At 39.1% G+C, this 14,171-nt stretch overlaps 1 protein-coding gene across 2 annotated transcripts in view; it reads right to left on the reverse strand.

Moving 5' to 3' along the window:
* Positions 1–14,171, reverse strand: part of Pik3r4 (phosphoinositide-3-kinase regulatory subunit 4) — a 73,873-nt gene that overhangs the window by 24,134 nt on the left and 35,568 nt on the right. For both annotated transcript variants that reach the window (XM_074059393.1, XM_074059392.1), the window contains exons 8-9: positions 8,115–8,260; positions 5,492–5,695 (exon numbers count right to left, since the gene is read on the reverse strand). In XM_074059393.1, the coding sequence (XP_073915494.1) occupies positions 5,492–5,695; positions 8,115–8,260 (350 nt within the window). The remainder of the gene's footprint in view (positions 1–5,491; positions 5,696–8,114; positions 8,261–14,171) is intronic.

Consider the following 14,171-nt stretch of genomic DNA (forward strand, 5'->3'; position numbering starts at 1 on the left):
TGTTTGTCCATAAACAGAAGGGCCATAAGGAGAAGTGAAGCACTGATGCATGCAACAACGTGGAAGACTTTGGAAACACTAAGATTACTGACAGAAGCCAGACACAGGAGGCCACATAGTATATGGATCCATTTACTTGAAATACCCAGAGCACATAAATCCATCGAGGCATAAAGGAGATTAGTGATCAGGGGCTGGGAAGAAAGGAAAAATGGGGAGTGACTGCTAATAGATACTGGATTTCTTTCAGGGGTGATCACAATTTTCTGGAATGTGATGACTGCAGAACTTTGTGAATATATGAAAAACCAATGAATCCTACACTTTATAAAAGTGAACTAGGCAGGCATGGCACCTAAGAGTAACCCCAGCACTCAGGAGGCTGAAGTACAAGGATTCTGAGGGTGAGGCCTCCAGCCCGGGCTGAATAGCAAGTTCCAAGCCAGCCTAGGCAACAGGGTGGGAGACCTCCTCTCAAAAAAACCAAAAGGAATGAATGCCTCATATATAAAGTATATCTAAATAAAATTTTAGAAATGTACCACTGGGGGGAAAAAAAAAATAACTTATGAGCCAGATGTGGTGGTACATGCCTGCAATCTAGTATTCAGGAGGCTGAGGCAAGAGATGAGTTCCAAACCAGACTGAGCTACACGTTTCAACCCCCTCCCCCCAAAAAGCCAGGTGCCGGCGGCTCACACCTGTAATCCTAGCTACATGGGAGGCTGAGAACTCAAGCATCACAGTTCCACGCCAGCCAGGGCAAAAAAAATCTGCAAGAGCACATAACAATAGAAAAAATCTAGGCAATAGTGGTAGGCGCCTATTATCCCAGGAATGTCAGGAAGCATAAAAGAGAAGGGTCATGATCCAGGTTGGCCTGGGCAAAAAGCAAGGCTAACTCCAAAATAACCAGAGCCAATAAAACATAAAAAAAAAAAACCTGGAGGTGTGGTTCAAACAGTAGAGCACTTGCCTAGAAAGTACCAAGTCTTGAGTTCAAACCCCAGTAGCATAAAAAAAAAAATCTTTAAAAAAAAAAACTGACCAAAATACTGCAAGAAAGGAAAACTACAAGACAAAGTTGTTCATGAATGTAAATAACAAAAACACCTAATAAAGTATCAGCAAACCAAATCTAATATACGTAATATTTTATATAATTACCTCTGTATTATATTTACTATTTTATATTATTTATGCATTTTATGTAATAAAAGCACATTTATATACAAGTACATTATGACAAATGTATGTTTATGCAAATATTCAGGGAAAAAAGTTTAAAATATGAAAAGTGATCAATGTATTTCACATTAACAGAAACAAAAGACCACATGATAACCTTAATTTAAAAAAAAAAAAGAAAGGCATCTTATAACATTCTTCCATAATGATCCTCATAGCATACCAGGAGTAGAAGGGATTATCTTAGATCTGATTTTTAAAAAAGAGACTGTTCAAAATAACTAGTACCATACTAAGTGTACAGTGTTCAAAGTTTTCCTCTAAGACAAGAAACATGAAGCCCACTATTATCAATTCTATTTAGTTCTGTACTAAAGATCCTGTGATTTAAATTAAAGGTATCCAGATTGGAAAAACTGAATACTGTTACTGTTCATTCACTATATGACTCTATAGATACAAATTCAAAAGAAATATAGAAACATTAAATCTAATAAGCTACAAAGAGAAAATAAATTTTAATATACCAGGTATAAATGCATTTTAAAAATCAGTCAAAATCATTATAATAAAAGATGTACAAAACTCTACAAATTAAACCATTAAAACATGACTAAGATGAATGAAAAAGACAAATAAATGAAAACATGGACCATGACAAGACTTCAATTTTCTTCTATGCTCAATCCAATAAATACACCAACAACTTTTTTTGTAAAATATGCCAAGCAGATTTTAAAAATCATATGGAAAACAGAAATGCAAAGGACCAAGCACAGCCAAGATAATCTTAAAAAAAGCTGGGAGACTTTGTTCTGCAGAGGCCAAGCCTAAGCCACAGAACAATATAGCAACAGTCCCATCAACACCCCACAAACATCTGCCTCCAGCCATGATGGAATCACAGATACTAGACTTAATCTTCCTCTGTAAATGACTCTAAACTGGACAAAAGAGACGAAATGATACTTTACAAGTAAATGTACACTGGACAAAAGAGACGAAATGACATTTTACAAGTGTGGGAAAACAGCCAGCACAAGTTGTGATCCCTAAGATTAAGATGAGCCCTTTGTCTGGAGAATTTCCAGGTCATGGTCAAGGAGAAGCAAATGAGAGTACAACAGCACTAAATTCAAAAGACAGACCAGGGTTCAAGAAAGCCATGAAGCTAAATGTTGAGACACACAGAGACATGGAGAAGAGGGATGGCACTGAGTAGAGCTTCAGAGAGCTGGAGGGGTCTACTCAATTCTTTGGCTGAATATTAAACTACACACACATGAGGAAACTACCTGAGACCAGGGAATAGCAACCAGAAAACAGCAGGCAAGCAATTCCCAGCTTTCACAGGGCTGGGACCAGTCCATGTTTCTACTAGCCAAAGGCCAAAGCACTCAATATAAACAGAGCCTCATGTCCTCAGAAATCCTTAGTAGTGGGGCTATAGTGGCCAACTAAAGTGTGCTCTGGACCTGTCCTACAATGTTTAAATGGCTAAAGCTGATGTCAAATAAATGTCCAACAGCAAATTCAACAATAAAGGACTTCAAGCACCCAACACCATAAAATCAGTCAACAGAGAAAGAAACCGGAGATCTAAGGGTCAGGGATTGTACAAAAGTCCACGTTTTATTGTACATCTCATACCTTTTCAATTTTACATTTCTGTTTATACTATGCTGTCAAAAATCACTAAAATAAAAATCGATTTAAAAATGAAAAACGGTCCAGGTGCAGTGGCTCACATCTGTAATTCCAGCTACTCCAAAGGCAAAGATTCGGAAGTGAGGCCAGCCATGGCAAAAAGTGAGACCCCATTTCAATAAAAAATCTGGGTGTGGTGTTGTGTGCCTGTCATCCCAATGACAGGGGAGGTATAAATAGGAAGGTTTGTCCACAGTGACCCAGAAAAATAACACAAAAAGGACTGGAGGAGTGGTTCAAGTGGTAGAGCACCTGCCTAGCAAGCATGAGGCCTCGAGTTCAAACCTCAGTATTGCCAAAAAAAAAAAAAAAAAAAAAAATTTTTTAAATGTCACTTGTCATTTTTTAACTTAAGAAGTGAAGTCACCCTATACCTTTACTAGCACCTTTTATTAAGTGGATAAAATAAAACAGGGAGTTCTTGCAGAGGAGACCTAACTAAAACAGCTCAGTCATGTGCCATCTCCTCCTGGTAAGTCCTACTAAAAATGTGAAGTCCAGACACATTCCAACTCCCATATGGTTAATGTTCCAAAAGTGCGAAAGTCTGTTATCTGGAACTCAGTTCTTTCCCATAGAAACAACGCTAGGCATGTCTAGAAAAGCCTGTTAACTCATAACATGACCCAAGTATACAGCTGTCCAAAATGAACACTGTTGAACCCCAAGTAAGAAATTCTACAGGAGTATTCAGAGCTCTCACTTACAGAAGCTGAAAACATCTCTTTTCCCTCTATAGCCTTAACATTAGGAACAAGGACTCAATTCCTACCTCCAAAGTCTCCCCTGACTAACCTTCTGCTAGAAATTCTTAGTAACTCGGGTAGCATAGAACAAAAAGAAGGAAAGGTGGAAAGCAAGGGGCTGGAGAAGATGAGCTACATGTGGGCTTCCTCCCAAGTCCATGCAAAGCCCACTAATCTTCCCCATATGAGCTTTCTATCCTCTCTCTTATTTTGAGAGGCAATGTGGCACACAGTAGGAGTGGGGGCTTTACAGTTGGCTAGGAAAGGGAGAAATACAAAGAATCACAATGTGCAATCCCGAAGAAATATTTATATCGGAACAGTTCCTATTGCATGCAGCAATCTTTTTGATAAGGATTACTTATTCAGGACAAACAACAGAAAAATGTGATTCAGAACCTAATTTTTCATAAATTGCTTTCTATAATATAAAACACATTTAATGTAAAAGACAAGATTAAAAGAAAGTTGAAGAAAAAGTTCTTCAAAAATTCAAATTAATCAAAATATTCAAGAATACAGCAACCGAACCACTATCCTAGAAGACATTCCAAGGCAGCCCTATTGCCTACCCCCGCTCCCAGCAAATGTAGACATGAAAAACCAAAATGTTTATTGTCCAGCCTCTAACAAGAGTCTGCTCAATGTTCAACCACCCAAACCAACATGTGGGCATGAAGCAGCACTGCAGGATGGACATGTGGCCCAGAGGTGAGTGCCTGCCCAGCATGCCATGCACAGGCCCAGGTTCGGTCCCCAGCGCTGGATATTCAGCGACAAGCCCAATGCATGAAAAGATTCACACTGCAAAACTGATCAAAATTCTCCCCCTGAACTGAGTGCAACTTCTCATCTTATTAGACAAGATAATTGACAAGCATTCTCTTTATAAAGATGCTCTGCATAAAGCTGGGCGCTGGTGGCTCGCCTGTAATCCTAGCTACTCAGGAGGCAGAGATCAGGAGGATTACAGTTCCAAGCCAGCCCTGGGCAACTAATTTGTGAGACCCTATCTCAAAAACACCCACCACAAAAATATGGCTGGTGAAGTGGCTCAAGGAGAAGGTCCTGAGTTCAAGTTCCAGTACTGCAAAACAAAAAAAAAAGTTCTGCACAATCACAGCCAGTCATTTAAAATGTCCCTCAGTAGTTGCCTTATGGCCCATACAGCACACAGTCAGCAATTACAGTCTTTATTTCTAGCCATTTTTAATCCTATGTTGACTCTAATCCCACACATCCCTCTAGAAATAATCTAATTTAATATCTCTAATGAGGCCTTACTAATGCCAAGAATAATAAAAAGATTGCTTCCTAGTTCTAACAAGATTTGCTAATTGATCCAAATTCACAGGCTTTTAAGATACAACAGTAAGCTGCTGGTTTATTCAACCTCAGACACATTATAACTCCCAGTTATTTCTGCTGCTTGCATGTAGTGAGAACTCTATGAATTTGGACTGAAATGAAACAGAATTTCTCTATAGCGTATATGTGTTTTGAAATGTTTCTTCTAGCAAATTTCATTACACTTTGATGAAATATAGAACCAGATCAAGGCTATTATTTAAATCAAAGGTCATTTCTACTCACTCATTTATCTGACCAGTAATCACAGAAGAAACTTAACAGGTCTTTCATGGCTCCTTATTTAGCCCAACCCAATGCCTTATCATCCATCATCCTAGCATCTGTGCTGAGATACCAAAGCAAATGCATGCAATGTTTGTTGGATTTATTTTCATTTCTCATGATGTGACCTAATCAAAAACATCTCAATATCTAAATGGATGCGTCACTAGTTAGAAAATGTGCATTGGAAATGTCAGACTTCAGAAAAGTGATACAACCTGTGAGAGCAATTTCTTCAGAAGCTGTGCTATGGCAGGATCCTCGGGTGGAGGGCAGTCAGGAAGAGACCCATTTCGCTTCTTCTGACGCATGTGAAGATGTCTGAACAAACTGGTGATATCTTTAGACCTCAACGCATAATCAAATATAGAACGACTTACTGGCTCTTTCAAAACACTGAGTAGAACAAGTTTTCTTTCAATCTATATTAGAAAAATAAAAATAATCAGTCAAAAATACAACATATAGTACAAATACAAGTATTTTCAAATTCAGTAAATACAACCTGTATAAACATAAGTATTTATTTTAATAAAAAAAAAAAAGAAAGAGAGAGACTTCAACAGCTGCTTTTTTTTTTTTTTTAGAAAAAAAGGAATAAGACTAGCTGGGCACCGGTGGCTCATGCCTGTAATCCTAGCTACTCAGGAGGATCATGGTTCAAAGCTAGACCAGGCAAACAGTTCATCAGACCCTATCTCAAAAAAACCCACCAGAAAAAAAGGACTGGTGGAGTGGCTCAGGGTATAGAGCCTGAGTTTAAGCCTGAGTACCACAAGGAGAGGGGAGGGGAGGAGGAAAGGAGGAAAGGCGGAAAGGAGGAAAGGAGGAAAGGGAAAGGAAAAAGGAAGGGAAGGGAAGGGAGGGGAGGGGAGGGGAGGGGAGGGGAGGGGAGGGGAAGGGAGGGGAGGGGAGGGGAGGGGAGGGAAAAAGGGAAGGGAAGGAAAGGAAAGGCTAGTGAAGCCAGGTGTTGGTGACTCATGCCTGTAATCCTAGCTACTTGGAAGGCTGAGATAGGGAGGAAGTGGTTTGAAGTCGGGCCAAGCAAATAGTTTGTGAGACCCATCTCCAAAATAACCAGATCAAAACTGACCAAAGGCACATGGCTCAAGCACTAGAGCACCTGCTTTGCAAATGTGAAGCCCTGACTTCAAACCCCAGTCCCACCATAAAAAATACTTACAAGGGTTAAAGTATTTCTTACTTTTCATCCTTACCACTAGACTACACATTTGTACCTATCATACTTGAAGACTAATAATAATAAATGCCCAAGTCAGAAATTTTTAGAGAGTCAAAAAGAACCTTTTCTAGATTCTAGTATGTCAGAATACTTCCTAGTCTTAAAAACTACCTGCAGTTCACAGGTATAACACAGGTGTAGACCCAGAGAATATGCTCGGTAACCACGGGTCTTCCTTCATCTTTCTTCACAGTTTTCCAACAGACTCAACCTCTTCCATACAATAGTACTCTCTCCATGGAGTTCAAAAATCCTTCCTTTAATCATGCCTGACAACAATTTTCTTGCCAATGCATATGTAATAAAAAGGATGACTATTAGTAACAGTAACCAAAAGGACTTCTTCCCCCAGTGTGGAACCAAACTCAGGGCCTGACACATGCTAGGCAAGCATTCTACTACAAAGCTTCTTTCTCAAGCCCTTGATTTTGTGAAACAAGGTCTCCCTATATAGCTCAGGCTGGCCTCGAACTCTTACTCCTGCCTTCACCTCCCAAGTGTTGAGATTACAGGTGTGCACCTTCATGCTTGGCTCAAAGCATTTTCTATATTTAACTAAATGGTTACTTGACCAGTGGAAATCAGAACAAAGGAGTATCTACTTTCTAATCCAAAATGTAAAAAGGTAAGATTTATAAAACAAATAGACAATTAGCCCTTCAATTCCTGATTCTGGCCTTTCAAAAAATAAAGCAGCAATAAAAGTAAAGTTTAACAAGCTAAATAGAGTAACTATTCAAAGGAGTAGCATTTCTATACATGATTTCCATGAAAGCATAAATAAACTTCAAAAATAACAAGGCATATTTTCATCCTTTACATGCAGAGAAATTGCTCTTAGTGCAAAAATAAAAAATTCTACAAATTATGAAATAAAGAATGATGATTCCTAAAACTGATGAATCTATGAGGAAAGTAAGAACTTAGGGCACAGCACAAAGCCTCTGAGTTTCAAAAGGAAAGGCACTGAGATATAAATGCAGGGGAAGGCAGGGAGGGATGCAGATTTCCAAGTGAGAAAAAGAGTTTTAATAAAAACAGGACATTTTAGTTTGTTTGAACAGCTAAAATCATTCTTTGATATTTATACTTAGCTCTCCAGAAAGATGAAGAATATAAACACTGACAATCTGGGAAAATAAAATTTGGTTTGCACACACCAAAGATGTAAAACTTATCATCAAATGCTGCCCTGACAGAAGTAGGGAAAGAATCATTAGATTAAAAAGGAAGAACCAGTTAGTGGTTAAAAAAAATTTTTTTTGAAAGATTTTTTTTCTAAATTATTATAAATGATGGCTTTGGCTAAAGTCAGTTATACTTTTTATTTTAATAGCAGACATTTTACAATTATCACACAAAGAAAATAAAGTCTGAACTACTACATGCTATACTGTATATGACCTACTAGTCTCTTGAACTTTTCTCACCTACAAAAGTGCTGGTCCATTAACATTAAGCAGCTTGAAAGAATATGAAAATGTCATATTCAATTTAAATCTTTAAAAAATATTAAAAACAGGACCCTCTAAACAACATTTTAAGGAGACAAGTTTGAAAGAGGATTGAGTCCAAGTTGGAATAATATGCATGCATACCTGGATTATTGGTTGGGTGACATATGCGTCAAGGTGAGGCATCAGTTTACAGTAGACATCAGCTGTACTTATTTGATGGGCTACCACTGTGATAAATCCTACAGCACCATAGCGTATCCATAGATTGGGATGACACAGGAAGGGGGCTGAAGAGGGGGGTGAAAGAAAAAATATGGATCAAACCAAGCTCACAAATAGTTTCAAACTATCAGGACAAACAAATCCTCACATTAGAACCTGCTTGATAAAGAGATTATATACCTCAGTGTTACACAGTTCCTTCACATATTCCATTAGCCTGAGGCACAAACTCAACAAGCTAATAAACACAATTATAAAACCTTCCCTTATTACAGATTATCAGCAATAGCATAAAAGTTACCTCCTTCTAGAAAATTTCTAATTTCTTTTTTAGCCAGGGCTGAAGGTATACAAGCACTACTCATTTCTAACACTGGATTAAAAACTACTGACCATAGTTTGAAAAAAGAAAATCCCAGCAACACACAGCAAACTCCTTCTCCTCCACTTACACCCCAGAGAAATTCACAATACAGTATCTACCACACAAGGGGCAGAAAAACTGGGAAAAATGTCTCCTCTCCAAGTCACAACATAAGGGAAAAATATGACCTACCTCACATTCTTCTTAATGCAGGGGTTTGATCAAATCTAGCACATAACTCATAATTTTATTCACAGACAATGTGAATGAAAACTACAAAGGTAGAAAACATAGTACCCATTCTTTAAAAAGTTCAAGATATAAGAGTAAGCCAGAAAATTAAACAAATGTCTTCGTCTGTTTGATGAGTTTATGTATTAAAACTAAAATGGATTATTTCAACTAATCAAAGTCATACTAACCAAATTTAGAACAAAATTCAAACTTCTAAAAGCAAAACAAAATTTGTATTAGCTGAGTATACAAAGATATCAGCATGCAGATGATATTTAAATTCATGCCAATGAAGAAGTTAGACTGTCACTATATGCTAATAATACTTATATAAAAAGGTTATATAAAAAGGGAAAGGAGAAAAAAGACTCAAAGTATCGCTCTCCAAAGTTCTAACATTTCCATTCCTTCTCATTTCACACGAAGACAATTGTATCTCATAAACAACCTGCAGCCTCTCATGTATCCAACAAGGGAGGGTTGATATATCCCTTTGACAAAAAGAGGACAAATAACTGGAACATTGAGACCCTCCAAAAAAGAGATAAAAACAAAATAGCATTATGGGAGCTGGGCACTGGGTCACAATGAATTGCTCTACTTCCCTGTATCACAGCCACAATACACTTCATGTGCTCTCCTGGTACACAACCATACTTCTCAGCCCCTTGCTTTCAACTCAGCCACACTGTTTGCTTTGGCCAATGAATGTTAGCAAATGTAACACAAAGGGAAAACTGAAATGTGCTACATAGCTAGGCTTACCCCAGCTTCTGCAGTCACCGTCATAACCTGAATAGCCACAGCCACTACAACCAGGGCCCCAGAATAAGATAATGGATTTCACTCACCAAAGACAATCTGGAGTGTCCAGCCTGAGGCAGAGCCACCCATATCACCCACAGATGCATCACAAGAAATTTATTACTGAAGATTTACTAAGGTTTTTATGGTTGACTGATGTACAGCATTATTACATCAGTAATCATCTAAGGCAAATCAGTTCGAATACTCAAGAAGTCTAAATAAAAGAATTTTCTATAATACAGCGTATTCAATCTTTTCTCTATTCAACACATTCCAATTCTCTGAGACAAGCAGAGACATGTGAGTACTTTAATTTAATCTAAGCAGGAATAATATAGTTTTAAAAACAACTGCAAAAGAAATTATGGTAGTCACCGTCAAAAGCACCACCATCTTTAAGAATCACTGCACCAAGCCGGCACAGTAGCTCACGCCTGTAATTCTAGCTACTGAGGAGGCAGAGATCAGGAGGATTGCAGTTTGAAGCCAGCCTGGGCAAATAGTTCTTGAGACCCTATCTCGAAGAAACCCATCAGAAAAAAAAAAGACTGGTGGAGTGGCTCAAGAGGTGGACCCTGAGTTCAAACTTCCTCAGGACTCCCAAAAAAAAAAAAAAAAAAAAAAAATCACTGCACCAGATAGTGATGTCAGCAAAATGTTGGATTAGGACATGAAAACACTCATCCCCCTGCTGAAAAATCTATTTTTACAACAATCCATATATAAAAATACTATCACAAAACTACAGAATCAAGGTAAGACACAGGCATAGCACAAAAGTAAAAGAGGGACTCGAGAGGGTAGGGAGGAGCAGTACTATACAAAAATGGAGAGAGAGAGAGAATGAGAATAGACTAAAACCCAGGCCCTAGGACAGCCACTGTGGACCCAAACCAGGCCCACCCCAGTAGACCCTATCATCAGGCAAGGTCCCACAGATGCAGAATCCAGGCATAACACAGAGACAAGAAAATCCTCATAAACCTGGGTTCAAGGTCCACTCCAGCACCAAGTTGGTCCCCATACAAACTTTAGGCCAGTGTCCACAAAGGTGCCAGGCCTGCCCCACCGACACAGGTTCTATATTCATCCCCATGAACCAAGTTGACAGGTCCATGCCAGTAGACCCTGGCATCAGGACCTCAATACATCCAGAATCCAAGATTATTCCAGTGAATTGATATTCCAAGCCTGATCTGTGGATCCAGGCTTGAGGCCCAACTCAATGGACCCAGGCCTGCCAACTCACTAACCCAGACATGAGGGCAGCCTACCAGAGAACTCCAACAGAAAGGCCACCAACAGACTCCAGAGAGTGGAGAATCTCTGAACAGACTGAAGGGCATTCCCTACTGAAGTCAGTCTGTAAAGTCTGGAAAAGGTGCCTACTTCTTCAAATGCACAGACACCAACACAAGTCCATAAAGATCACAATTAATCAGAGAAACATGACATCTCCCAAGGAACAAAATAAAGCACCAGCAGTCAGAATCTAAAGAAACAGATTTATAACCTGCATGACAAATAATTCTAAATACCCGTCTTAAAGAAACCAAGGTATGAGAGAACACAGACAACTAAAAGAAATCAGGAAAACAACACATAACCAAAGAGAAAGAAACTGTAAGAACAACCCAGAGAACGCAATAACTGAACCGAACAATTCTGTAGAGAACTTCCACAGTACACCATCAGGCAAATGAATTAGGGAGTTCAAAAAGAGCCCATCTGAAATTACCCAGCCTGAGGAACAAAAGGAAAAAAGAATGTAAAAAGAATGAATAAAGCTTTTGCGATGTATGGATCATCATCAAATGAACCAATAAATGCATTATTGGAGTTCTGGAAAGAGCAAAGAGAAAAGTAACCAAATATTTATTATTAAAAAATGATAGCAAACTCCCCCAAACTGGAGGAAAATGAACATCCAGATCCATGAAGCCTAACACATCCCAACAGATTAAATATAACAGATTAAAACGTGAAGACACGTTACAGTCTCAGAAAGTCAACAACACAATTTTGAAGGTAGCAATAGAAAAGCAACTCAACACATACAAGGAAACCTGCCCCCACACCCCCACCCCCATTAAGACTACCTGTTATTTTCTCAGCAGGCTAGGAGAATCTTTGCAGGCTAATAGAGACTGGGATGATATAGTCAAAGTGAAAAAAGGGGAAACAAGTTCAAGAATACTATATCCAGTAAGTCAATTCTTCAGAAATAAGAGACAGACTTTGTCAATTAAAATTAAAAAGTAGGATGCTTTACAAAAAATGCTGAGGAGAGTTCTTCAAGTTGAAACAAAAGAATGCTTGCTACCTAACAAAATGTGAAAACATTAAGTATAAAACTCATTATCAAGGTAAAAGTATACTCAAATTCAGAATATTTTAATACTGTAATAGTGATACACAAAAATCTTATAACTCTATTATGAAAGTTAAAGGGCAAAAGGTTTGCTAATAGATATACAAGGTATAAAATACATACACTTATATATACAAAATAAAATGTCAGAGGAGAAACTAAAGTGTAAAGCTTTTGTGTGCGGTCAATGTTAAATTTTTATATTTAAAATACAATGTTATAAAATAAGATGTTTTACGTAATTCTTGTAATAACAGTAAAGAAAAATACATAATATCTAAGACTAAGACAAAAAAACCAAAGGAACCAAAGTACAGCACTGCACAAATTCATCAAATCATAAAAGAGAAATTATAACAAGAGGAAGGATGAAATAAAGTAGTAATAAAACGTCAGAAAACAATTGGCAAAATGGCAACAGAAAGTCTTCACCAATCACTAATTACTTAAAATGTAAATGGACTAAATTTTGCAATCAAAAGACAAAGAAAGGTTGAATAAAAAGAAAACAAGATCCAACTGCACATTACCTACACAGAGAGACTCAGTTTAGCTTTAAGGACACAAATAGCTAAAAATGCAAGGATAGAAAAAGGTATTCCACAAGAACACATTTCAAGACACCAATATCAGCAAATATTTTGGGGTAAGACCCCAAAAGCATAGAAATGAAAAGCAGGGATTCCAAGATGGCGGCTACAGGGAGGAAGCTGAAAGCGAGCCTCCTATAGTGAAATCTTGGAGAGACTCCGGAGACACACTTTGCAGGCATAATCACCGAGAAAAGGCATAACTTTGACCCTTCCACATCTCCAGCCAACGCAGAGAATCTCCACTTCACATTAAAGAGAAAAACAAGGAGGGCCCCAGGGCCGCCACTCACTGGCGCCCAGAAGGCTTGGGAAGACCGGACCAGGTCACCTTTGCAGTACCGCGGTTCTCCCACAGACAAGCCTGGGCCAGAGCAGCATAGCTCCCTGGACAGACTGACCTCCACCCAGGGAAAAAAGAGAAACTGAGTAATAAGCAGTAAGAGCAATAAAGACACACAGGAAAGAGGGTGGGGCGCACTAAGCACCCAAGATTGGGGGAAGGGAATCCTTCCCGAGACTGTAAATAAACAAGCCGGGCAGCTGGAGAGGCTCTGGCGGGGGAGGGGTGCACGCCCAGCAACCAGGAGTGGGAAAGCTGGTGAGAGTGGTGGAGGGAGGAAAACTCCACAGGAGAGGAGGGAAGACCTATTTCCCACATGGCGGCTGGCAGGAGCAGCGGCACCACCCAATAATCAGGAGCAGGAAAGCTTGTGAAAGTGGCAGTGGGAGGAAAACTGCACAGGAGAGGGGGGAAGACCCACCTCCCACATGAACTGTAAATAAACACGCAGGCCTGACACCGGGGGTGCAGTGTCACCTTTCCCAGTGCTTGGAAAGGGGAAAGCCTTTAGCAGAGGCTCCTGCACAGAAGAACTCTGAACAAACAAAGCCTGTGGGGCCAGGTGAGTGCTAAGCTCACCCTAGAGATCTGCATAAACAATGCCTCCAGCAACAGCAGGCTGAAAGCAGCAGGCAGGCAAGCCACAGCTGCAGATAACATTCTCAGAACTGTCTCCAGGCTCTTTTTTTCTTTTTCTCCCTACCTTGGATGAGAGAACAACCGAATTACACCAGCAAGAGGAAAAACTTACTGAAACTGTATTGCATTTGAACTTGGGACACTGGGGGTGAGAGAGAGAGAAAGAGAGAGAGAGAGAGAGAGAGAGAGAGTGTGTGTGTGTGTGTGTGTGTGTAAAATATGCAATAGATCAAATGGACCTAGTTGATGTCTACAGAACATTTCATCCAACCTCTACACAATATACATTCTTCTCAGCAGCCCATGGAACCTTCTCCAAAATAGATCATATCCTAGGGCACAAAGCAAGTCTCAGCAAATATAAGAAAACAGAAATTATACTGTGCATACTATCTGATCACAATGCAGTAAAAGTAGAACTCAAAAACAAAAGTAAAGACAAAAAAACATGCAAACAGCTGGAAACTAAATAACTCATTACTTAATGAAGAATGGATCATCGATGAAATAAAAGAGGAAATTAAAAAGTTCCTGGAAGTTAATGAAAATGAAAACACAACCTACCGGAATGTATGGGACACAGCTAAGGCAGTCCTGAGAAGAAAGTTTATAGCCGTGAGTGCATATA

The sequence above is a fragment of the Castor canadensis genome, chromosome 17 (assembly GCF_047511655.1).
Source record: "Castor canadensis chromosome 17, mCasCan1.hap1v2, whole genome shotgun sequence".
In the NCBI taxonomy this organism is placed as follows: Eukaryota; Metazoa; Chordata; class Mammalia; order Rodentia; family Castoridae; genus Castor; species Castor canadensis.